This window comes from Juglans regia, chromosome 12 (genome assembly GCF_001411555.2).
Source record: "Juglans regia cultivar Chandler chromosome 12, Walnut 2.0, whole genome shotgun sequence".
NCBI classification, from domain to species: domain Eukaryota; kingdom Viridiplantae; phylum Streptophyta; class Magnoliopsida; order Fagales; family Juglandaceae; genus Juglans; species Juglans regia.
In genome coordinates, this window is record NC_049912.1 from 25,719,537 (window position 1) to 25,746,372 (window position 26,836).

At 34.0% G+C, this 26,836-nt stretch overlaps 3 protein-coding genes across 6 annotated transcripts; 2 read left to right on the forward strand and 1 right to left on the reverse strand.

Annotated features, from left to right (window-relative positions):
* Positions 1-885: 885 nt before the first annotated feature.
* On the forward strand, positions 886-15,310 carry LOC109004974 (phosphoinositide phosphatase SAC2-like). 4 transcript variants are annotated; one of them, XR_004797735.1, is made up of 17 exons: positions 886-1,310; positions 4,039-4,243; positions 4,347-4,512; positions 5,738-5,960; positions 6,590-6,666; positions 8,156-8,346; positions 8,448-8,545; positions 9,256-9,395; positions 9,477-9,602; positions 10,087-10,447; positions 11,166-11,287; positions 11,437-11,517; positions 12,506-12,736; positions 13,203-13,352; positions 13,878-13,914; positions 14,507-14,635; positions 14,771-15,310. XR_004797735.1 is itself a non-coding variant. In XM_035683277.1 (17 exons), exons 2-17 carry the CDS (start codon positions 1,236-1,238, stop codon positions 14,582-14,584), a joined length of 2,361 nt encoding a protein of 786 aa, XP_035539170.1. In that variant the 5' UTR covers positions 886-1,035; positions 1,117-1,235; the 3' UTR covers positions 14,585-15,310. The 4 variants fall into 4 exon arrangements, 3 of the variants coding, with proteins under 3 accessions (XP_035539170.1, XP_035539169.1, XP_035539171.1); XM_035683277.1 differs by having other exon boundaries at positions 886-1,035; positions 1,117-1,310; positions 14,507-15,310; XM_035683276.1 differs by having other exon boundaries at positions 14,507-15,310.
* LOC109004976 (40S ribosomal protein SA-like) lies at positions 15,079-17,274 on the reverse strand. Its single transcript, XM_018983705.2, has 5 exons — positions 17,018-17,274; positions 16,352-16,614; positions 15,921-16,118; positions 15,623-15,830; positions 15,079-15,431 (listed from the first exon to the last, which is right to left on the reverse strand). The coding sequence occupies exons 1-5, from the start codon at positions 17,157-17,159 to the stop codon at positions 15,328-15,330; spliced, it is 915 nt and encodes a 304-aa protein (XP_018839250.1). The 5' UTR covers positions 17,160-17,274; the 3' UTR covers positions 15,079-15,327.
* A 6,961-nt stretch (positions 17,275-24,235) lies between these two features.
* Positions 24,236-24,928, forward strand: LOC109004936 (auxin-responsive protein SAUR78-like). Its single transcript, XM_018983636.2, has one exon. The coding sequence runs from the start codon at positions 24,302-24,304 to the stop codon at positions 24,662-24,664; it is 363 nt and encodes a 120-aa protein (XP_018839181.1). The 5' UTR covers positions 24,236-24,301; the 3' UTR covers positions 24,665-24,928.
* The last annotated feature ends 1,908 nt before the right edge of the window (positions 24,929-26,836 follow it).

Genomic DNA, 26,836 nt, shown 5'->3' on the forward strand with positions numbered 1-26,836 from the left:
AATTTTATTATTATTGAGTTGTAAATTATAATATGCTTCTGTTTTTTTATTATTGAGATTATAATTTTGGACAATATACATGCTCATATACGCTATTATAGGTTTTATCATATTGATTTTATTATAAGTTAAAATATATAAAATATTGATATTTTTTATTAGTAGGTAGTTTTATTATTATTATTTTTTATAGATATTGTGGTAACTAATAAGTTTAGATTTTAAATTTTATGTGAAATTATAGTAGTAAAGTCAAATAGATTATACATATTAGTTTAATCTATTTACATGAAATGGATTAAAATAAATAGTGTCGTGTTTATCTATTTTTAATTAATTATTAATCGGGTTAAAATGAGTAACATGATTCGATATTTAAATAGATCAAATTAAGCTCTGAAAGTTTGATATATTGAACTTAATTTAACTTAACGGGTTGTAGTTAGATTCGCTTATATAATCGAACGTTGATGACGACATGACACAACACTACCCATGAAGACGAATTGCCACCACGGTATTCTCTAACTTTGAGGCCAAAGGTCCAAAAGTAGAATTGCTGGATTCATATACGCACAATTTGGTACGTGCTACGCCATGCTTGCGCTTTACAGTAGATAGACAAAAAAAATCCTAATTGCTAGTGGACCAGTGGCTATTTCATTCAGACAAAAAAATTGAATAAACTAACCGTTGCTGCAAGACTTTGACCGAATATTGTGGATAATAAGGACAACTCGAGATGAGGGAAGCTTGAAATATCTGCCGTCACTGTTTCATTAACATAAACATCAATGAAATAATCCGTAGAATTTTGAAAGAGTTTTTCTTTTTCTTATTTTTATATTTCCGCTATAAATTAAGCATAGTGAGGCGAAGCAAGAGAAGTAGTTCAAAACTACCAAGTTTTTGGTTCCCGTTGCTCATTGCCTGCCTCCTTCGTCCTTCCCTTCCTCTTTTTCTCGGAAAACAACCCCAAACGAAAGCTTCGACGCGTGGTTTGACCTCTTTGATCTTCCTCATCGTTACTCGCATGTCTCTTTCTCGGTCTCTCTCTCTGAGCTTCGTTTCGTGATCTTTCTTATTGCCCTCCTTTTGATAGTATTCTTCCTGCAGAACTCAACGAGAGTTTCCAAGAAAAATCATAACAAGAATTCCTCATGAATCTAGACGTCCTAGTCGATCTTTTGAGAGCAGCTCGTTAGAATTCTGGGTGCTCTTTTTGCATATACGATATGGGTTCAGAGCCGATCGCGAGTACTACTGCTAATTACTACCTGCAAAGCTTCAGGCTTTATGAGACCTTTTCGGTAATTAGAAGCCTTTTTCCATCGTGAATTTATGCAATTTATTTATTTATTAATGGCTGAGTAGATATTTTTATGTATTTTGTTTCTACATTGCATCTTTCGGTTTCGATCTATGCATCCTTATCTGTTAATGTACGTGGTCGTATATATGTACTGTAGTAGTAGTACGGTTCTTCATTTCTTTCTGGTCAACTCAATGGTTGGAGTTTTGTGCATCGAGTTTCGTGTTTATCTGAATCGTAAATACGATTTCTGTATGCATATATATATCTCTTTTGTTGGCACATCGATCGAACGTGATGCCCATTACGAATTAGATATATAAGAAGACTTTGGGTTGGCGATCGACTTGCGTGCAGAGCTTTAGAATTGACTATTATTTAAAACAGATCATGATGGATCTTTGAGGTTTGAACATTTCTTGCATGGTTTTACTATATATTTGATATATACATTGCACCTAATTCCGAATGCAATGTATAGACAAAGTATTAATTCTTAACTAAAAAATTATATGCTATTGTCTTTTGCCAATGCATATTTTAAATTAATTATCTTTTGAAATTATATATATATATACACTATAAGAAAATTATTTAATTAGGACCAGTTATTTTTTACGAAAATAATTATTTTTTATTAAAATAAATATAATTTTATTGTAAATAATCTGTCATAAATACTCATTTTTCTTACAGATAAATATATATATAAATATGTACTGTACTCTGAGAATTGAAACTTTTTTCTATGCAGTTACCTTTATCATTGCCCTATGATGAAAGTAACATGTTACGTTCGCCATTCTAGCTAGCTAGGAATCATGAACTGAACAAATTAATTAGACTCAACTCTTATATAGACGTACATTTATTATTTATATATGTATATATGCATGCAATGTGGTGCATCTTGAATCATTCATTGGAGCAAATGGAAGGCAACTCATTCAGCTGTACGGTGAGCGCCAAGTATGCAAGAAGTCACGCAATATAACTTTTAGAGTAATGTTATATACAGTTGTATAGTGTACAAGTATCATGTAATTTTTTTAAAAAATAATTAAGTCTATTATTAAAAAAATAATTTTTTTATATAAATTTTATATTTACTAACTATTTTTAAAAATATTACATAATATTTTCGTACTCTATAATTACAAATATTATTTATCTTGCTCTTTTATGACTTATGTTTCAGCCGCTCTCATATCCCCGTTACAGGGGTGCATTACGAATATGACTGTTGAGGCGACTGGTATCCATGACGTCGTAAGAATGCAATTCGACACAGGAATGTCAGGAAAGCCTCGTCGTAACTCCCCATTGCAAGGAGGATTTACCTAATCATGTTAAACGAGGGGCCTTTTTTGTCGCCTTAACAAATTCTTAGTCGGCGCTACCTCTAATTTAATGAATACTTTTTGTCTTCTCAGCTCCGACTGCTAATTACAACTGAAAACCCAAAAATCATACCAACGGCACTCCAGACTCCAGGACTTCATATGTTATACGTATACATACATACATACATACATACGTACATATATATATATATAATAATATTCATGATCAGCATGACCAGACAGAAGGAAGAACTGAAGAAGAGGGAGACATTAATGCCGAGTGCCAATTTTCAGGGGGAAACTTTACTGGAAAACTCATCTCTTATCACATATCAGTGGAGAGTTAGGTCAGCGAGTCGTGGATATTTGGTTTCAGGAAGTTATTGCATGCATGCATCCATGGTTATGTTGGAGACTGCTAACGTCAATTACCCACCCCCACTTCTTGTGGCGACTGACAGTGAGGCTCCTGTTGGTGGTGTTGACACACACCACAAGCGTAGTTCACTCTGTCAATGTGGCAAAGGGAGTGTTGGAACCAATGGATTCCATGCGGCCTCTAGCATACACTGACACGCACCCACTAGCACCTGATAGTAAGTTACTCAGATGCCTTTCATATCTTGGAAAGGTAAATCAAATTGCTTTTGCGTCGTACGGCATTTTGCTTGTAATATGTTTGAGTGTTTGCCTACATAAAAATGCCTTTTCACGACGCGCAAAATTTGATTGATATGGTCGCTCACATGGTCAGTATCCGTATTGAAACCTTTGGATCTCCAACTTTTCCGTTAGACAACTGATTTTTTGTTTGGTATACTTCGAACGATTAGCTGCTAGGCTTTTGTTCATTTGTTAATTCTTATGCCGAGTTTATTAAAAATTGCAAGAATCTTAAATCCTACATGACAGGGTAGTTCTGTAAGCAAAGTTTTGCATTATCCGATTATTTATGACTGACCTCCTAATGGGAAATTCCGGATTGCCTTTTTGATTCTTATACTTATGTCTATTGTGGACCTGTGGTTAGCGATGGTGGCTCATATTTAAATGAGGGATTTAAACTATTCTCTATAAGTAAAATAAGAGGGAACATGGGAGGAGGATATATTGAGAATTTTAATGTCCCGGGATAAAGTTCGATATGTATAACTCTAATTTTGTTAAATATAACATCGAACCACTCTAAATATTTGTGTCTACTATTCTCTCTCTTCATAATTCACCTTTATTTCCATAAGATCAAACGATAGATCGTATCTAGTGGGTGTTATCTTTATTTTGAGGTTTTGTGTATATACTGATTAATCTGTGCGTTATGTTGAGTCCCTCTCATCTTACACAAAGCAAATGCTATACTTATATACCTTTTATTTGCAACAGAAGTATTATATTATAGGAAGAGACAAGAAGCGAGCCTTTTGGAAAGTGTTGAAGATTGACCGGTTGGAGTGTTCTGAGCTAGACATTGATGAAGATTCTGCAACATACTCAGAAAATGAGTGCTCGGACCTATTAAAACGGCTAGATGAAGGAAATAAGATAACAGGTGGACTTAAATTAGTCACGACTTGTTATGGGATCATTGGTATGTTATATTTGCAATTTTTAATAATAATGCAACACACACACACAAAAAGGTATATTGTTTTTAACCTTTGGGATCTCATTGTATTTTTTTCTGAATTTAGGGTTTGTCAAATTTCTGGAACCTTATTACATGCTGCTTATAACAAAAAGAAAGAAGATTGGTGAAATCAGTGGCCATAAGATATATGCCATTACAAAGAGAGAGATGATTCCCATTCCAAATCCTACCGTCAGGACCTTGATGGCTCATTCTAAGAACGAGAACAGGTCTTTTGTCAATTCTGCATGTAGATGTAACATGTCCTTGGATTCTAAGAAGATCACAGCATTCAGTTTCATACATTTCTCCATTCTGTTACCATGATCTTTTGATAACTATAGTCAGGGGCAGAACCACAAAAAACTTCAGATATTAAAAAAAAAAAAAAATTGAGGCTCTTTTATAATGGAAATTATATGAAAATCAACTGCCCATTTTTTTTTTTTTAGTTTGGCCCCCCACATTAAACTTTCTTGTTCTGCCCGAGTCTATAGTTTGTTCTTTTTGGAGTTGGAGCGTATATCTTCCTGATCTTTCAGAACAAATAAAAAATTGTTATTGGACTCTTGTTTACTCCCTTTTTGAAGGCTACTGAAAACCTTCAGGGGAAATCTTCATTACTGTTCCGATGGTTATATTTTACCTGTGGAATGGGACAAGTATCCTGAGTGTAAAATGTGGATAATCATTCTCTTCAGTTCTTCTCCTAGCCAGAATTTCTAATTAAATCGCGGAGTAGAGTTTTTTCATCTGATGATAGCAGCTTGGTTTACCTTGTTTGGAGGAAGAGGAACTCGAGGCTTTATGGAGGTAGGGTGAGGAAATAGGTATAATGGAAATCACCAATACAGTCAAAGTAAATGTTAGCATCTTCCAAGGCTTTCCTGCACCACTTGAGAACAAAAATCTAGTGGGCAAATGGGGGTTTGTGGACAGAGTAGCAGTTCATAACTAAGCCTCATTGCTATGGTGGACAGTGGTGTGGTCAGTGTTGGGTATTGCTCCTTGCTTGCTGTCTGCTGTTACTTAATTGGTAGTTGTGGTGATGCTTCTTGTTGCTGTGTTCTGGCGGGGTTGGAATTTCAAGTTTCTGTATTGCTTCTGCACTGAACAAGTTGATAGTATTTTCTAGCTGCTGTATTGCAAGTTTGTTGTTGCTGAGTATTGCAGGGCATCGTCTAGGATACACTATACGAGATTGCTGTCTGGTGGTTGGTGTGTATAATGTTCTGTTCCTGGGTGATTGTTTGTGTGTGCGGTTGGGTATATGGTTTTTTTTGGGTCAATAGGCTTGTAATTTTTGGCAATGCTTTTCGTATTGATTATCTTTTGAGGAATGAATTGCTTAATGACTTGCCCCCCAAAAAAATATAACTAAATGATATTCATTATTGTATTTCCCTTTGCCATATGTTGAATATGCTTTATTTTTTCTATTCTTTTTTGACATAGGTACAAGAAGCTTCTTTGCACAATGGACCTTACAAAGGACTTCTTTTTCAGCTATTCATACCATGTCATGCGTAGTCTTCAGAAGAACCTGTATGATTATAAGACAGGACAACACCTCTATAAAAAAATGTGTGTTTGGAACGAATTCTTAACAAGTGAAATCCGAAATAGACTTGGCAATACTCTCTGGACAGTTGCTTTAGTTCATGGCTTCTTTAAACAGGTATACAATAGAGAACTTTTCGAGGGTACTGATTATAAATGGGTATTTAGAATTACTAACTGAAACATAAACAGTTTGAGAAGTTCTAGGTTCACAAAAACATCTTGCAAAAGTAAAACTCGCAAACTAATGTGGCTAGATGTTATACGTTAGATCTACTTTACAATAAAAGAGCTTTACAATCTAATATATCACAACAAGCCGTATCAGTTTGTAAACTTTACTTTTATGAGATTTCTTTCTGAACCAAATATTTCTTGAATAGCTTTATATTGGTTTTTGTTTGTCCTTGTACCCTACACTGAGCCCACAGTAGGAAACCTGGCTGCCATAGTGAGTGTTTTGTTAAATTAAGTTCCTTGACTATTTACCTTTTCAAAATCTATACTTCTTCCCGCGATTATATATCTCATGATTTTCCTTTTCTTTTATCTTCTTCCTTGGTTTTATACCAGCTAGTAGCTTTCTCATTGAGTCTTCAAAGGCTATTTGTATGTAAGAAATCCTTTTATGTTGGAAGTACTTCCCCAAATATTTTTGGAAAAAGCGGTGCATTGTTTGATGTATTTTAACAGTAAAGTTGGAATACTTTTGTATGATATTGATGGATGCAAGTTTTGGTTATCCAGGTCAAACTTTCTGTACCTGGAAGGGACTTCAAGTTGACCCTCATTGCCAGACGCTCACGTTGTTTTGCAGGCACTAGGTATGAAGACCTCTACAACATGCTTTCTAAATTACTTAAATATTCAGAGATACATCCTTTTGATGTGTGTCTGGTTTACTTGAGTTCCATCTCCTTGACATGTTGCTCAAAACGGATTATATGGACCCATATGGTGAATTATGACTAGTTTATTGTAATTTTATGCTCACGGAAAGACACTTTTTTCTGCTATGCATTCTGCATCAAAGAGATAAGGCTGAGTAATGCATATTTGCAAGACAGTTTGAATCCAGTTGCCCATCCAATGTCCCGTTCAAACATTGAGTTGAATGAAGTTTTATGGTATGAAAGACCTGGTTACCCTTTGGCTTTTCCGGCAACACAAACATATTTAAATATTTGTTCTGTAAGGCCAACCATCAGAACACCTTGTATACACTTCAAACGAAACTTTTGCAACTCCCTGGCACCCATTTGAAGGTTTTCTTTATATGATTTTCGACAAAGATCTTGGAACTCTTTGGATGGATGTTGTTTGAATGTTTTTTTCTGAACTCTTTAGAGGATACGCGTGAAGACCTGTTCAAACTTGCTTCAAACAAAATAGATTTGAACTCTCCAAATGGCCTTCGTTTTTATGCTTGTCAGATTTGGCAAATTTTATAGCTGGTTTATTTTTCATAGATTCTTCTATTCAAGGTTTTGTTTAGCGTTTCATATATTTTTTCAAGCATAGAACCCAAGCAAGAACAGTTCTTGAATTTCATAGTAGAATTTTGGACAGGATAATGATACCCTTACACCTCCTTTACTACTGTTTTACTACCAAGTTATTTTTTTTTTTGTTTTTGCTATTTGAATCTGGATTAAAAATCCCAGAACATGACCTTCTGAGTCAATTTTTATAAAATTGAATTTACTTTTAATTAAATTATATGATTACGTTAGTTGATTGAATTTATTTTCTTCTGGATTATCCAAGAAGGTCATGTTCTGAGATTTTTAGTCCAAATTTAAAGAGCAAAAAGAAAAAAAAATAGTTAAGTAGTAAAAGATTAATAAAGAAGGTGTAAGTGTATCATTACCCTTTTGGATAATATGTCCTTTGTTTCAATCTCTTGGCATTCCTATGTTTTTATACCTTCAATCTTGGTATTTTTAAGTCATATTCAATATTCATGCATGATTCAGCAGTTGATAACTTCAATCCTTATAATGAAGTGAATCAATAGATGTGAAGAAGGCTTTTCTCCTGGTATTCTTGCATGAATTAGGGTTAAGCAATGGTACAATTTCCTTATACTTATCATTTACCATGCATATCTCCCTGCATTGTTCTTTCTACTTCTAGTTAGTTTTGCTCTGCAAATTCCAATTTGCATAGGCACCTGGATGCTTACAACGTAGACAGACGTTTGCTGAGAGTACTAACCTCTCTAAATACTGCTTCTCTCAAGACTCCCTTTCTTTAAAATAAACATTTATGCTAGACATGATTCTCACTTTGTCTTTTTATCTTCTGATGCAGATATTTGAAACGTGGTGTAAATGACAAAGGTAGAGTAGCTAATGATGTTGAGACAGAACAGATCGTCTCTGAAGATCCTGCTGAAGGGTGCCCAACGCAAATGAGTTCTGTGGTGCAATATCGTGGTTCAGTCCCATTGTTCTGGTCCCAGAATGCTTTGGGATTTCGTAAATTTAGACCTGTGTTTTCTTGTATGACTCAGTCCCAACAAATTTTTGCATCTTCATTTCTAATTGGTAACTTTTCATTATTCTGCTAACTTTTTTTCTTTTTCTTTTTTTTTTGTTTCCAGTACGAGCGGAACAACATAATTATGAAGCCATGGGACTTCATTTTAGAAATCTTGTCAAGAGATATGGAAAGCCAATAGTTATATTGAGTTTGCTTAAGGTATTTCTGCATTTAATGATAAACCAAAGTTGGAGTCAGGACATTGTTATAGGAAAGGCTGGGCCGTTAGAGTCGTAGATGTTCAAAATTTAATTTTTTATATAATCGAAATTTAAACTCATACAAACAATAAGGGAAGAAAAGATAAAGAGAGTTTAGCATATCTTATGTATCGTTTACTATTGCCAAAAGTTTAAATGCGCTGTATGGAAACTTGGGCAAATTTATCTAATGACAAAAATTCTGACTCTCCCCATTGAGCTGTGAAGTTGGCATTCGGTAGATTTGGGAAACAATTAAATACATAAGAGAGGAAATATGAAAGTCCTGGAAAGTAGAATTTTGGTGCAATGACGAAGGATTAAATAAAGTAGAACCACTTGCTTAGCCAGAAACTTAAAAAAATAAAAGGTTTTTTCATCACTTCATTTTCTCTCTTCATTCTCTCTTCTCTACTGTTGACTGGAAATTTCAATTTATCCTCTCCTAAAATATTAATGAGCAAATTTTCAAAAGACTTCTTAAATCCATTCTAAGCAATAGTACTCATCATGTGCAGAACTTCTCCTGGAGTTGAGTTAAGTATATCTAGAATTTGCACACTGTATAGGTTTTCTGGGTCCGCTTCCTTCCCCATGCTTGCTGCGTATGGGTGTTCATTGAATTCTGAATCTAAAAACCTCCTTTTTATTATGATTGATTATTAACAGACACGTGGAAAGAAGCGTGCTGAAAAAACTCTTGGGGCAACCTATGCAAAAGCCATCGCGTCCATAATTGATAACTTACCAGAGATGAATCACCTAAGATTTTGTCGATGGGATTTACATACACACATGTACTATAGAAGGTACTCTGACTTTCCCTCATATGATAACTACAGTTTTTTTTATAGTAAATGATGATTGACCTGGACAGAACTGAACTGCAGACCTATATATGAGTTGCAACAGTTAGGAGACTTGGCTGCTGATACATTGGACTCAACTGGCATCTTCTACTGTCAAGTACCCCCAAAATTATGGCAGGATGGATTTTTAAATTTATCCTACTTTGAGTAAGTCTTATAAATAATGGATACCATACTTTAAGAACGTATCTCATGTCATTTTCTTTCTTGTATATGGATGTGAATATTTTTGAAGATGTAGCTGTCTTTCCACTTCATGGGATTGCAGTTTCTTATTTTTCAGGGCAGCCCGTTGTGCTTTCTTAGTTGCACTAGTTAGATTCTGTTATCACTATCATAGACTGAAAATTATAATTCCAGTCCGGCCTGTCTTTTATACATCTATGTAAATTAAGGAGTTGTTCTCATGCTCTCACTTTCAAAGAGTGGATTTATTGACTTACCTGTTGTTTGCAATTTTCATATGGTGAATATGAACAACTAATTTGCTGTATGTTGTGTATGCAACTGTTGTTGGATTAGCTTGCTATAAAAGCTACTTCGGCTTCCTAGAGGCATCTCTGAATGGCATATTATTGCTTCGTCTTTAGGATGTAATATTCAGATTGCTGATCATTTCCTTCTGATGCAGTAAATATAATGGTCACAATTCTTTAGAGGATCTCTTTAATAAAAATGGGGATGCTGGTAACTTGGAAGCAAATTTTACTGATGGTGGTGGAGGCTGTGATGCAAATGAAAACTATGGCGTCAAATGCATGTCTCAAAAAGGGGTCCTGAGGAGCAACTGCATGGACTGCTTAGATCGCACAAATGTTGTCCAATATGCGTATGGACTAGCTGCCCTTGGACGTCAGCTGCATGCTTTAGGATTTATAGAATCCCCATATATTGATCTTGAAGATCCTTTGGCAGAGAACTTAATGACAGTTTATGAGGCTATGGGTGACACACTTGCACTACAATATGGTGGTTCCCCAGCACACAATAAGGTAATCCTTCTAAGATTTTGTGCGTGTTTGAAATATTAAAAATGATTACATGTTAATGGAAATGAGATTTTTTTGTGTTTGCTAGCTGAAATGATTACATGTGAATGGCAATGAAATTTTTTGTGTTTGACAGCTGAAATGATTGTCACCTTGGAGTTCTGATGCACATGCATACAAATTCATGGATTTCAAGGTTTTATGATCATTGAATTTTAATGGGAGGTTTTAGTTTAATTTTGAAATTAAATTAAAAAGAAAATACAATAACACATTAATAGAAGCACTCACAGTAGCATATGATAATGTGTTATTCACTAATTAAAAATTGCAGGGACAAGTGAAAGATCCTGTTTAACCGGATACAATAATGCTACTGCTTTAGTACACTTGTTGATTGTGGGCATCTGCTATAGAAAATGGTGTGAAGAATTTAATTTCTCAACTTGTCCATGATTGACCCAAAGTTCCAAGCTACCAAGTTTGTTATCACCTTACACAGAATGCCCAACACCCATAGCCAGGCAAAACTGGATTGAGTTTTTAAGAGAGAACCTAACTACACCTGGTTTCATTACAATTTGACCCCACCTCATGGCCTTTGGTGCGATACTTTTCCAGTTGACCTTAAGTATTTTTTCCTAACTTGTTAGTTTGTTTCTTACTTTTTAATTTCAGCAGTATTTAGCTCTTCAAGTTTTGCATTGGTGATGCTAAACAGATATTTGCTGATATTAGAGGTCAATGGAGACCGGCAATTGATTACCAAGATCTCATTACAACCGTAAAACGATATTGCAGCAATGCTTTCTTGGATTTCGTGAGACAGGATGCAATGAATCTGTGAGCCAACTAATTAAATAATTAACACTGTATTTGTTTCACAATGGAAAATCCAAAGAGTCTGCAAATTGAATCCTTAAAGATTAAGTGAATCAACCTTGAGCGTTGGAAGCATCTGATCTCTAATATATGACTTGATATGTGGGCAGGTTCTTGGGTTACTTTCGTCCACAACAGGGAAAGCAAGTTCTGTGGGAGTTGGATTCCGACCAGCGTTACAATGTTGGGAGGTATTGCCCTAGCTTTATGATGGAAGTGTTAGACACGGATTGATGTGCTAGCAACATTCTATCATTTGAATTTAATGTAACATCTGAGAAAATTAGTTTAGCAAGAATTTTATATTCATCCAGAATTATTTTCAGTCACAATCATTGGGATTAATTCTTTATTGAGCTTAGTTTCTTTTTTTTTTAAGTCACAATGATCTGTAAGTGTTGGACTTTATTTCACATTTTTTCTTCCCTGTTTGTCCAGTTTAGATCTGTGGTTAACAGAGTTTCTAAAATCAGTTTCCAACCCAGGAACAAAGGCGGTTCGCAAAGTTTGTGAAAATGTTTAAGGAACACTAGGGAAATGTTTGTATTGCTGACTTTATCTGAAACGCTTTGGCATTCACTAAGATCATGTTGTTATGGCATTCACTTGATGCTTTACTTGAATGTTGCCGAAGTTTCTGGTCAAACTCCAGCTTAAGCTTTCCATGTTTTAATTAGTTTCCTGACTGTTGTCTTTCGTCCTGTTCTACTTGACAGACCTTTCCCTGCACCATTCACCTGCTCAATCTCCCTCTTTCTATGTTTTTTTTCCAGCCACATGAAAATCTCTGCAGCATTATCTCTTTGAAGCAAACCAACCATCAGGAAAAATGTGGATCAGAAATTTTATTGGAGCTACAAGCGCATGCCCACACACATGCACATACAACATTTGTTGTAATTTTGGATTGCTTTTGGAGCAACAACAGGATTAACTTGAGAACAAATAATTATCTTTTTTTCAACTCTCTGGCTTTTGAACAGCTAATGAACTTCTTTAATATTTTCGTGAAAATCAAAATAAGTCATTTTAGATCTCTGATCTTCACTTGATGATATTTACACAAATATGTGTGTATGAGGGTGGGAAATAAATTGATTATACACTTTGAATATCCTTTTAATGATAGTACTCGTTTTTGTTTTCAAGAACTTATGGGGAGAAGTTCTTTAATTGTAGGTCATCTTTTAAGAGGTCCCTGTCAGATAGTGATATTCGCTCTATGAGTAACTCACCTATGGTGAGCACAGATGTAACGCTTAATCCTCCTTTTTCTGGAAAAGTGCGAGGAAGCAGCATGAATCTTTTAGGTTTCCTGGCAGACATCCAAAACCAGCCTTTGCATGACCAAGCTCAAGGAGGTAGCACAAGTATTTTAGCGTTCATGCCAGAGATCTCAACTGGCACCAGGTCTGGTTATTTCCCATTTATATAATTGTTCCCTTAGAAGAGCTTTTTATTGAACTGCTCTGGTCTCCTAGTACTGTTACCTTTCCCCATGTTAGTCACCCTATTTTATTATGGCCATAGATGTTAGAATTTAGGCCAGGGGGCAAGGGCTATTTAAGGTCAATAATTAGTCATTTTTGACAGAGCTGATATCATCTTAATATATTTTCTCATCATTTTCAATCTCTGTGGATTTGTATTTCAAAAATCTTTTTGACTCCAGCTGCTCAGACTGGATTCACTTAGACCAACATGCTGTTTCAAACAAAATTTAGTATACTTCATAATTAGTTCTGGATTTATTTTGGCCAAATAGTTATGTTTGGTGGAACTGATCTCTACTCCAATAGTTCAGCTTCATCTGTTTATAGTCTAACAACAGTAAGTTGGCTTTCTTTTTGTAACTTGGTGTCTCGATCTCTAACAGGCTGTCTCCAGGTTGCATGCAAGAGGACCAAAGCCTGAAAAGTGACAATATTTATGATGAGGAAACTAGAGATGCATCTGCTCACTCAAGTTTATTTGATATGGACTGGCATTCTTCAGCTGGAAATTCTTTTTATGAAGCAAATGAAAGGTTGCTATCATTTATCTTTTATGCCTTCTATTCAGCCACTTTTTTTTTAAATTATTAAGAAAGATAATAAACAATTAAAAAACTGTCCTTTATCGTTGCCGATAGAGATATTGGATAAAACAAGTTAATTGGTTTTACTAATATAATTTTAAAAATAAATATTTAAAGAGCCCTTAAAAGTAAGTAGATCTGAAAATATAATATATAATTAAGCTCGCAGTGGGAAAAGTTATTATAGCAAAATCGGTGGATACACCATCATCAATAATTTCATCTTTGGACCAAAAGCAGGCAAGGGGCAGAACACCACAAAGGGAAAGTTTTGTTGGCACATGGCAAAATAGACATATCCACAAATCATTCTTTTATTCAATCAATCTCATGTTTTGTTAAAGCACCCATAAGAATCATATAGGACTTTCATGTGGAGAATATCCGAAAGTGGCTTCAATTGGGTGAAAATTGTTCTGGACCCTGGAAACAACAGCGGATGTCTTCTGATTGACCCCGTTTTTATGGCCGCAGGTGCTTTTCATGTGAGACTATAATTCATCGAATGAAGGTCAGTATGTTAGTATCTTATTGTTGATTGGTGTCTAAGATTGGTGTCTAATGGTGTCTTGCTTTAGATTAAAAACAAGTTTGTCATATTTCAAACAAACCTGGCTGACCTGGCTAGATTATAACATAGGATTGTGCTTATTTCTTTTAATAAATATCCAAAGATATCTGAGCACTTAATCTTTGTTGCATGTTCATGATTAGAACCACATGACGGTTTAACCAGGATGAGGTAGTGTATTTAGTACTGATGCAGTGTCTTATCAGTAGATTCAGTAGGTTGGCGACAATTGATTAATAGACATTTGAGCTCCTATATTTAAATTTTCAACCCTTCTGAACTCATGGCATGAGAAAAGTAGTCATCAGCTGTTTGTTTCTTTTCTTTTATTCAGTTCATTTATATTTCATATGATTGTTACTTTTGTTCCTTATATGCAATAGGAATGACGAATCACCTTAAGTAGTCAGCAGCAGCCATAAGCTGCTACCTACACAATTGTCAGCATGTTTCTTTCGTTCTTCTTGATTTGCTATAATTGGAAACGAATTCTTACTTCTCTCTCTCTCTCTCTCTCTCTCTCCTGTCTTAGGGAGTATTGCGTGGTGGATATTCTGAAAGCTTTGTAAAGTGGGTCTTTCATGGGGAGGCACTGTTCCTTAGAAGTTGACTGAAGAGGCACTCTTCCTTAGAAGACTGAAAAAGATTAGTTACTTGACGGGTATTTGTTGAATTGAGAATTATTTGGCATCTTCTCTGATGTCTATAATTAAAACTTGCTTACATAAGCACTAGTTTTTAAGAGAACATTTTATAATAGAATGAAAATATCACACGTCTAACTAATTTGTTGTAGCCTGTAGGTTATAGATGAATTGTGAATATCGCCAATCAACTTATGATGATGAGGATCTGGAGAACAACATTATAGATCCGAAGAATCAAGATTATGAGATTCCATTCATAATCTCAATCTTGGAGACTCTGTTGGAGGACCACCGTTAGCATTCAGAGGAATATCTTTTAACACAAAATGCAAATACTTGGACAACAACAATACATCTTCTTTTTTACTCTTCACAGGCATTATTAACCGTCATTGGCTTCTCAGAAAATCTAAGTCATCTAAATTCTTTACTCCTTTGAAAGTTCAGAGGCAAAATGTAGTGAAAATAGGCATGCAATTCGATTAGTAGCATTCAGGAGATTCATAAAGCATGTCTTGCATTGCTTGGAAATATCAGATTCTTGAACAGATCAAAATAAAGCAACTCTCTTAAAGGCACCAACTACAAAGTCAAAAATCCCTGAAATTATACTAAGCCGTGCCCATAAACAAGTTCATATCACAAAAGAAATTGATCAAACTTGGAAAGCTAACTCAAAATTATGGCAGCAAAAAGCTTGCTAACTTCATTCACCCCATCCAGAAGCAGGAGCAACAGGAGCAGCACCTTCAATAACAGTGGTGGTCACTGGTGGAGCGGGAGCAGCATCCCAATCCCCTGCTAAAGCAACTGTAGTTGAACGAAAAAGGGTTAAAACTAATTAATAAAACATGCCAGCAAATATAACAGATGCCAGCCAAATAAGTAGTTTTCTGCATAAAGATTTTAATTCTACAAGTAGTTCCACCTGGTTTTCCAACAAACCAAAATTATTCAAAAAGAAACAAAAAACAAAACAAAAGAAGGTAGCATAGTTCTACCTGGTTCTGTTGCCCAAGTAGTAGGAACTGCTGAAATAGGAAGCTGAACATCAGGGTTCCACTGAGTATCAGCAACTTGAACAGGCCACTGGTCAGAGGCAAGGGGAGGAGCAGAATAATCACCGAGTCCGTAATCGGGAATGGCAACTGCTTCTTCCTCTTCCTGTTGCTTAGCCTCCTCAGGTTCACGATAGAAAAACAAATCCACCTGCACATACAAAGGATAACCCATTTTCAATTAGCAATTTAGAGCTTTGACAAGATTCCACCAAACAAAGCCCTCTAGTTTCTTCCTCACCATCACATCCCACTTATGTCCAGGACGAATAGTACCGCGCATCTGCAGAACCATTCTTGCCAAGAGCCAAAAGAGACACCCTATGCTATGCTTCCCCTTGTTGTTGGCAGGGATACCAATATCAACGTACCGCATTGGTGAATCAGTGTCACAGAAGGCAATGGTTGGGATATTTCCAAGAGCAGCTTCCTTAATGGGCTGCAAGCAGCTTTTAGTAGTGAGTAAAAATCAGGACAAACAAAAAACAACACGAGCAAACACAGAAGCACACAGATCACGGCAATATACATAATCTTCTAATATATGAGAGCATTCAAAGTCTTCAAAACTCTTATGCGAATAGCTTTCACAATACAAATATGCAAAACAAATAACCAACCAGCAACAGAACTTAAACCAGGCATCACATTAAGGGGGGAAGCAGTAATCACCTGGTGATCTGTCCTTGGATCAGTTAGGATGAGGAGACGGGGTTCATTGAACGATGTCTGCAGCTGGTTGGTGAAGGTACCAGGAGTGTGCCTTCCGGCAATGGCATGGGCACCGGTGTACTGAGCAAACTTAAGGACTGCTCTCTGGCCGTAAGGCCTTGCAGATTGTACTATCATGTCTTGAGGATTCTCAATTGCGACAATCACCCGGGCTGCCAGCTGAAGCTTTTCCCATGTCTTCCCCAGGTTGATTATGTATATGCCTAAACATCAAAACATCACTCACAAGTATCAGTAAATTTTCACAGGTAACCAACACGAATACACGACTTTTACACAAATACGGAAAGTGAAAGATAACCGAGTCCAGTGTTCTTAATAACACGGATAAGAAAAAATTGATGTACGTATAAAAGAACAGAACTCATAATCAACAGAACACGACTAAACCATTCACCATTTCGAATATTTCGATAAAGCCAACAAGATCAACACCACTTTGCATTATTCTTTGTTTCGCTCACTCCGAAAAGCCACGAATACCCATAACTTAAAATCCTTATTTATCTCTTTACTTCCCCCTCATTTTCATCACCCCTAATCAGAATAAAACAAAGGCAAGGAGAAAAAAGACTGAACGATCTGAGAAAGTGAAGCGAGAAATACCATCGTTGCGGCGCTTGAATACGTAACGCTCCATCTGGAAGTCACAATTTTTAGTTCCAAGGTGGACCTCCGCGGCCAACATCATTTGAATGTCGGCTTCCTTCTGCGAGAGCTGGCGGGGAGGGGCGGCGGGAGTAGCCATGCTTCAAGGAGTGGAAGAGCCGATCGAAGAAAGAGTAGAAGACTGCAAACCCTAACCCTAGCGGCTATCAGTACATTTATATGGCATCTACACACACCCTTCTCTCTTAATGACTTAAATACCCTCCTGTTTTGCGATTACGGTAAGGTTATAATTTTGGAAAAAGGCTAAACTCAGTCGTGAAACGCGGCTGATGTGGTAAAATGAAAACGCATCGTTTGGTGGAAAAAATGGAAACGCACCGTTTGACCCGCAAACATTTCTCCCCCCGCCATTCAAGCTCTCCTTGGCCTACATCAGTTTCGTCTTCCCTCTGCGTTTCTTTCCACTGAAGCCAGCTCCCTTGCGTCCTCCCTCCATCGAAGCCTCCCTCCCTCCCTCCATCATAATACGTTACAGTAACAACCCCACAAGAAAAAGTTGCAGGATTTTTAAATTTTGCTTCTCTCTTTTGAAAGGTTTATAAAGGGAGAAACTTTAGATTTAAGAAAAATAACCAAAAAAAAAAAAATTGCAACTTCTTGTTGCATCCATCCAATTTAAGCTTGTATCTGCAGAAGAATCCCATAGCTAGATAGATAGATACAAATATTTCATGAATATCAATGTGGATCGTACGAAAACAACCTTGCCAATGATTCTCCCATTTCTTTGATTCCTGCATTCAAATGAAAAGAGAGCTAGCTTGTGAATGAACCTGGTCGGACGAAGAAGAATTTGGGCGAGACGACGAAGAGACAGGTTTCGAAACAGAGGATTCATCTTGATCATTTACAGCTTAAGTCTTCTTCTTTTGTGCAACCGGAACCAATGAGAAAACCGGGTCGTAATCCGATAACCCATCTTGATCACTTGTCTTGGAAGATATTTTCGTGCGTTGGTCTCTTGGCTTTGAAGAAGTGATTTTCTTGATCTTTTGGTTTTGGAGCTGGTGGTAAGGTTTGGGATTGATGGGGCTTGGGATGCGCATGAACTGGTGGTAACCTGGTGGTAATCTCCTTTTCACTTCTGGATATTGATTTCACGCAGCACTCGTTCTTTATTTTCTAGAGTCGGGCTACTCATTTCGACCCATAGTGCTTTTCTAGTTTTTTAACTTTTTTTCTCTTTTATTTTTTTATTCATACTTTTTTAATATATTTAAATATTTTTAAAAAATAAAAAAAATACTAATATATTTAAAATCATTTTCTTAATTATTAAGTAAAAAAAAAAAAAAATCAAGCAATCACTTTGAGTTGTCAAAGTAGAAGGTAAAGTAGTGTTTTCCTTTTTTTTAATATCGACTTACGTGGCATTACAAGAATCAACCAACTCTTGCATCTCTTGACTGTGCGTAGAAGAAAAATAAAATTTTAATAATAAGTTTTATTTTTTAAAAAAAAATAATTATACAGCACTTGCACAATTATATAGACATTATTTGTTTTTCACACTTTTAATTATAAATTTTTTTTGAAAATTTAGTAACTCTATTATAAGACTTTTATATTTACATCCTACATATAATATAATCTGATTTAAAATTAACTAATGCTATACGATCTATATAGCATTACTCAAAGTAATTTATATAGTTTTTGGTGTGTGTGAATTTTGTGTAATGTCATCAAAAATATTATTATTTTTTAAGTGGGTTAAACCGTTTTTCAAATTAATTATGCAAAGTTCTCATATTTTAATATTGTATCTAGTATTACACATCGCCAATAAATTATTAACTTTGTTTTTCAATGCCAAAAAATTATTAATTTAAAATTTTCTTGTTATTTCATCTAATCACCTATTTCAACCAAACTTTGTTTATCAATTTTATTTTTAAATTTGAAAACAATAAATTTTTATCGTCTTTTAGTTTCATTTGTATGAAAATTTAAGATATGTTTCACATATCTTTTTATTTTTATTTTAATGTAAGTCATATATTTAAAATAAATATCTACATATGCTATTGTTTTATGTTTTTTAGCTGTTGGATATCGTTATGATTATGCAAGGATAATTATTTTTTTGTATTGATATTTGTAAAGTATTTATATATTAAAATGAAAATTTTTATTTTATTCTACCTAAAAACATACATAAGCAAGTTTTAGTTGATTACAATAACAAAAATCTAGCAAACAAATATACAATTTTATATTTCTAACAAGTCACAATTCTCTATATATCATATTTTCTGTAATCTCATATTTAAGCCTTATATGTTTTATATCAGATATATTTTTTAAACATAAAGATATTTTAAAGTAAATAAATAAATAACTAATATAAAATATGAAAGCTCGTTTAGATTCAGAAATCATCTCATCATTACAATATTTTTAAAATTTCATATAAAAATATAATAAACAATTCAATTTTTTAAATTTCAAAACAATAATAATATTAAAAAATAATATTCTATTTAACTCATCTAAAATCATCCTATCTTGTCTCATCTCACTATCCAAACGAGCTCTAAAGATAAATCAAATATGAACTTCGGCTGTTTTGGGCCTAAAAGGCTAAAAACTAATAACCCGGGCGACCGTTTGGGCCTAGAAGCCAATAACCCGGGCTTTGTTCCAAATCTCCTTTAGGAAACAACTTTCGGGTTGGGCTTGTTTGGTGGAGGAAGGCTCAGCTCAGATCAGATCATTTTACCTTGATGTTCTGCTAATGGGCTCTCACTATTTGTTCGATTTTAGTAGTAAGTTATTACATAAAGAGAAATTCTATTTACAGTCCTGAAGTGGAGACTGTATGTGTAGGTATATTATTAAATGAGAGAAAATATTATTTTAGGAGGGATAATTTTTTAATTTTAAAAAATTTTAAAATTAAAATAGCCTAGGCCTGCACATACAGTCCCCAAGTGAGGACTGTACTTAGCATTGCTCTTACATAAATTAGAACAGTAATTTCCTCTTAATTACTAACATGTAATAACTCAGACAGAGAACTTTTATCCATTGTTGTTTGGGTTCCTAACAATTTTTTTATATGTTATAAACTAATCTAATTTACTGTAATAAATAAGATCGCAAGTTCTTTTTTATTATAAAATAAATCTAATATATCACATTTATAAAAATAAAAAATAAACTGGATATTTACTATATATTTTTTTGTGAAACCAACACTTTTTTTTTTTTTATATAAATTAGTACTTTGAATTACAGATCCGGAGGTTATGTTCCCTTGCTCTGATTTTTTTTACATGGTATGTCCCCTTTCTACATGCAACATCACAATCACCATGCAAGTGTCCTTTGATATCGTGTCCCGCAAATCAGTCCTCAGACATCATGCATGCATATAAATACGTGTCTGGTCTCTTCATTTCCATATATTTGTTTGGAACGTAGCCATGATCATGTTTGATTTCTGGATTTTATTTTATGGTGTCTTGTAAAGAGCGCATGTCGATACAAGCTCACAAAATCTTTTAAGCACGTGCCCCTACATTTTATTCATGTTTGCCGACAAGGATCTGCTTTTGAAAATCTTTTCAAAATTTTCTTGCTCTCAATCTAAACATCTTTACACCAAAAATTTTAAAAAGATTTAAAAGTAATGCTACGTGTAATAGTAGAGTGTATAAATATAGTATAATTATTTTGAAAAAAATAGAATTTATTATTAAAAAATTAATTAATTTTTTTTCATGTGAATCTCATATTTATTTATTTATTTAAAGTGATTGCACGAAATTTACACATTCACGACCGCATCTATCATTTTCCTTTTGAAAATAATTGACACTCCATTCTATTCTTGAATATTGTCAATACTTAAATAAATATAAAAGAGATATATAATAAAGCAAATAGTTAGGTGTATCTTGCAAGTCAGATCCCATCTAACTAATTTTGCTTAGCCTCGTACTGTTCTAGTAATTGCTTTGTTTCCTGGACGGTTTAGTTTATGGTGTCTAGGTTTTTAAAACTTTACTTGTATTTTTTAAGTGTCCTATTGTAATCATAATTTTTTTTCGTCACAAGTGAGGGTAATCAATAAAATTTAGAATACCGTCCTCTTCTAAAAAAAAAAAAGAAGAAGAAGAAGATCCCATCTAACTAGCCCAAGTTTTCAAGAGGAGAGCCATATCCAAAAATTAAAACCAAGTGTTAAAGCTATAAAAGATTTTATAAAATAAATTTACATAATATGACATAACTTGATAATCTTCGTTAGATATATTTTATAATAAAAATAATTTTATAATTTAATATATCACATTAAAACATATAATTAATTTATAATTTTGTTCTATAAAATTTCTCGGTAAAACATTTATAGAAAACTAGGGGGGGAAAAAACGCAGAAAACATGGCAAGACTAGGCGAACCGAAACTATACTGCTGGACCACAGTAACTGGCCCCGGCACCCTGCCATTTGGACCACAAACAACGTCGACATTAATCATACTATTAATGTTGTTTTCTTTCTCAATATATATATATATATATATATTTTATATATAACAAACCAAAAACTAATAATCTAAACAAATGTTTATTGAATATTTGACGACATGCTCGCGCATGGGATGATGCTCGAGTGTAAATAATATGAAAAACAAACTAACTATAAAAATGAGCAATATTTTTATTTTTTTACCCACATTTAAAGCTCATAGAGTGTGAGTTAGAAAATGAGAAATGATAGCTACAGTCGTGAGTGTGTAAGTATCATGTAATCACTTTAAAAAAAATGAATAAATACAAGATTCACATGAAAAAAATTAATTTTTTAATAATGAATCTTTTTTCCTTTTTAAAGTGACTGCATGGTATTTACGCACCTCATAACTTTATGTAGCGTTACTCTAAAAACATATATGTTTATATGACGAAAACTCATAGTGGGTTTCTTTTTTCGTTTTTAACCAAATGAAAAATAGATGCAACTTTGAGTTTCATTCACTTAAAGATTAGCATTTTGGTAACTTGGGAATGGACAGATTCTTTTCAATACGAGTCTTAAGTGAAATTAAATAAATGCTCCGGGGTCAAATTAAAGCTTCTCTATCTTTTTCTTTTAGGTGATTAATAAATTTTAATCATAGGAAAAAGAGGCATAGTCTAAGTACTACATAAGATGTATACATGATAAGTATTTAACTAGGATTTTCAATCGAAAGTAAAAAATTATGGACATTAAGCCTCGTTTGTTTACAAAGATGAGATAATATGAGATGAAATGAGATGAGATGATATAAAAGTTATAAGTTGAATAAAATATAATATTTTTGTTTTGAGATGTTAGTAAGTTGAATTGTTTATTATATTTTGCATACGAGCTCGAGAAAGTTATAATGATAAGATGAGATGAGATTGTTTGTAAAAATAAATAAAGCGACCTCGTTTATTTTTACAAATGAGATGAGATGAGATGAAAGTCGAAATTGAATAAAATATTCTTAGAATATATATTTTTTTAATATAATTTTTATTTTGAGATTTGATAAAGTTTGATTGTTTATTTTATTTTGAATGGTAATTTAGAGAAGTTGTAATGATTAGATGAGATGAAACAAGTTGAAAAATATTGTGAAAACAAAGTAACAAACTAGGCCTATAAGTCCATTAAAATCAATAATGACCCTAGTAAGAAGAAAGATTTCTAAAAGCCACGTTTTTAGAAATACAAAATAAATTGTAAAAATAATGTTTCCAAGTTTTATTTATTTTATTTTTACTCCGTATTGGCTGTAAAGGTGATCAGATGGAGATACATTTTTTTTCATGCAATTAAGAGAAAATCATAAAATTTAATGATATAGATTACACACATGTTATAACAATTAATTCAGGAAACATCTCTTCTCATCTCATCTCATCTCACCTTATCATTACAATTTTTTAAAATCTCTACACAAAATAAAATAAACAATTCAATTTTTTCAAATTCTAAAATAAAAATAATATTAAAAAATATATTCTAATAATATTTTATTTAACTTTTTAATTTTAATCTCATCCCATCTTATCTAATCTCTGAAAATAAAAAAGCCTTAATTAAAGCGATTATACTCATTCTTGGAAACAAAAACAGGTTGTTTTTTTGGGATGGAAGCAGCTGGTGGGCTGGCTGCTAATTACCCACCAACACCTTAACTAACTTAATTAAGTACTTGGTTTTGCTGTTAATCATAGTACTACTACTTATTGCATGTGGACACGAGAAAAGAACAAGAACATCGTAGCTATACGTACGGTCCTTATCATGCGTACACTAACCAAAGACATAAACGGTGATTGTTCATGATTTTACTGTTTATGTCTCTACTCTGTGAACATGTATAGGGTCCGTATAACTATTATTTTGGAAAATACTATTGATCAATTTGAGAAGTTTTCGAAAACTGCATGGCTAATAAATTAAAACCAAAATTTCACTATATATATATTTCAAAGAAGATATATATATATATATATCAACATTTTGTCTACTACGTACATGGGTACGTAGCTTTCATATATAAGAATTAAGATATGATAAGAGTACTCAAATAATTAAAAGATTTTAAAAAGGTCATGGAGGTTGGAGGACAGGGGTCGACGGTACATTACATTTTTACGTACATATAAACGAGTAGAGATCATCATTACGTTCCGTTTGAATTAAGAGATAATATGAGATGAATTAAAATAATTTGTTAATAATAGTGATATTTATAAGTTAAAATTTGTGAATAGTAATAAAATCATGATCTCAATATGTTTCATAATTATAATTTTCATAAATTTTTACATAAAATATAATAAATAATTTTATTTTTTTAAATTTTAAAATAATAATAATATTAAAAAATATATTTTAATAATATTTTATTCAATATTTAACTTTTATCTAAAATAATTTTATCTCAATATCCAAATCCAACCTACTTATAAAGTTATAACATGAGGAGTCCCACTCCCACCAGACGCCAAATAAGCAAGCTAGGCGCAACTGGTTTTGCTTTGTTCCTTAGCTGGTTTCAAACAGTGGGCCATACATGCACGTTTCCTCCGTTCCCTTCTCTTCTCTCCCTCTCTCCTCAATGGCCTTATATACGAACCTTTCCTCCCTCTTTCCCCACACACACAACAAATACTCTCTCTCTCTTTCTCTCTCTTCCAATCGGCAATCAAACACTTTTTGATCAGAGATGGCCAAGCTGGGGAAGCTTACAAAGCTCAAGTCGGCCATAAAAAGATGGCCCTCCTTCACCAAGCTCGCTCGCACCGCCAGCTCCGTAGCTGCGGCAAACGAATCCGACGAGTCCTCGAAGGACCAACTTCATGCAGTTTACGTAGGAAAGTCTCGGCGGCAATACCTCGTAAGATCAGAGATCGTTGACCACCCTCTTTTTCAGGAGCTGGTGGACAAGACATCGGCGGGTGAATACGATGGTGGGGTAGCTGTTGCTTGCGAGGTAGTGCTGTTCGAGCACTTGTTATGGATGCTCGAGAATGCCGAGACTCAGATGGGGTCCACGGATGAGCTTGTCGAGTTCTACAGTACTTGCTGAATTTGACAACTGTGGGCTGCAATGGCGGATGATTCAAAATTCTAAGACAAGGTTGAATGAATTAGTTGTATAGATATTAAAGAACTAGCTAGGGTTGGTACGTAGTTATTTGTTTGGCTGTTCCATGAGGATTAACCCATTTTATTTTAACGGCCGGGGATTTTGATCATGATTGTTGAGGAATAATCTCACATTGGCTGTGGACAAGGTCTTGGGCATGTTTATAAGTAATGAGCAATCCTTTCTTATACAACCGGTTTTATAAGATGAGTTAGGCCCATAAATTTCATCATGGTATCAGAGCCTGCCACAGAACGAATGTGGGCCCACACTACTTACCCCGTGACAAGGACCAGAAAAAATACTGGCCTGCACGTGAGGGAGGATGTTGAGGAATAATCCCACATTGGCTGTGGACAAGGTCTTGGGCATGTTTATAAGTAATGAGCAATCCTCTCTTATACAACCGGTTTTATAAGATGAGTTAGGCGCATAAATTTCATCAATGATCATGTGCAAGAACTTGATGATTAGCTAGCTAGCTAGATAGCAGCAGGCTGCAGCTTGTAATGAATTCCTATTCGTCGACGTTATATCCAAAATTGCTAAGGCAAATAAACATCAAATATATATGTCGATCGAGCAACCACTTAATTTACTCGACGGTTTGCTTGTTAGTTGGCTATTGTTTTCAACCAAATTCATGTCTTTTTTCTTCCTCGTGTCTTACTAACATTATGCCTCTTAGCCCCACAGGTTAGCTTGAATTTGCTGGCCACTTAATTAGAAGCCACTCTGTTTCATGATTTATGGGTCTACTAGAGCTACCCACTTCGATCAATTACTAAAGACCTAAGGCGGAAGCAAAGATATATATAGCTATCGATAAAGAAACCTCCTCCGTATATGACCATTAAAAACCAGTCAAATATATATATATATATATATATATATATATATATATACTCCAAAAGGAGAGGAGAGTTGTGAAATCGTTACTTATCTTTAAAAAATTTAAGTGAAAAATCATTCAGACCACGGTACTAGTCTACGCAAGCAAATTTTTAAGAGTTTTGCTATAAATCAACTACTGTTTATATCACACACTTTACATTTATAATTTTTTATAAGGTGTGGAGATGTTTTTCATAGGTTGTATGAGTATTTTTCATAAAGTATGGAGTGTGGGATGATAAATAATAACTGATGATAAGAATTTTTCAATTCCCAAATGTCCAAACTCAAAGAAAGAGATCAAGGAGATCAGAAAAAAAAAAATCACTAGAGTAAAACAAATGGATTAATAATTTGGTACTGTTGAATTGATGTGATGATTATAAGAAAGCTCTTGTCCTAACTTGTACGAGTACTGGTCCCCTAATTTGGGTCTTACCATATTGTACTAGAAAATTAATTAAGGTGATCAATCTCCCTTAATTTTTTAAAGAGAAATTAAATTTTCTTAAAATTGTAGTTTTGCCTAGCTATGTTTTTCAATGTATATTATAAATAAAGTTGGCGTACCTTCCTGTTCTTTTTTTTCTTTTTTTTAAATTACCCATTATTATTCTGAATCGATTGATCATGATGGACCTAATATTTTTATTTTTCTGGTAAGACTAATCATATTGCTTGTGATCACAGCTTGAAATAACATACAAACAAACAAATTACAAACAAAAATATCATACTACTGATCATGCATGCTGGCTATTTCCTCTGCTTAATTAGTTGTCAAAAGTCGGAAAATAATGGTTGCAATTCTACATTAATTAATGGACACACATGAATTACTATATCCTTGATGTCCAACTCATTAAATATTGTACGTGTTATAATTCAATTTATTAACACAGCAAATTAAAATACATTTTTTTTATCAAGATCTTTTAGATCACATCGAATCCCCTCCCCATATATATATATATATATATATATATATAAACACCTTTTATTTTTCTTTTTTATCACATCGCTTAGCTTCTGTAGCTCGAACAACAGCTGGGACGACAATGACGGCCTTTAGATTCAGACTGGTGTAATATTGCATGTGGGGTCTCTTTATTACTACTAGGTAAATTGCGGATTGTTTCACAGTACTACTGTACGTTATGAGAAGGAAGATGAGGGCTGCAGGGAAGTACGTAAGATCACGAAGTTATCAAAAGTCAA

Coding starts and splice junctions, on each gene's coding strand:
- LOC109004974 (XM_035683276.1), top strand. CDS start 1,236: ATGGGTTCAGAGCCGATCGCGAGTACTACTGCTAATTACTACCTGCAA. Junction 1,311..4,038: donor GGCTTTATGAGACCTTTTCG/GTAATTAGAAGC, acceptor TATTTGCAACAG/AAGTATTATATTATAGGAAG. Junction 8,546..9,255: donor TTATATTGAGTTTGCTTAAG/GTATTTCTGCAT, acceptor GATTATTAACAG/ACACGTGGAAAGAAGCGTGC.
- LOC109004936 (XM_018983636.2), top strand. CDS start 24,302: ATGGCCAAGCTGGGGAAGCTTACAAAGCTCAAGTCGGCCATAAAAAGA.
- LOC109004976 (XM_018983705.2), bottom strand. CDS start 17,159: ATGGCTACTCCCGCCGCCCCTCCCCGCCAGCTCTCGCAGAAGGAAGCC. Junction 16,119..16,351: donor ATCCAAGGACAGATCACCAG/GTGATTACTGCT, acceptor AGCTGCTTGCAG/CCCATTAAGGAAGCTGCTCT. Junction 15,831..15,920: donor GACATAAGTGGGATGTGATG/GTGAGGAAGAAA, acceptor TTGTATGTGCAG/GTGGATTTGTTTTTCTATCG.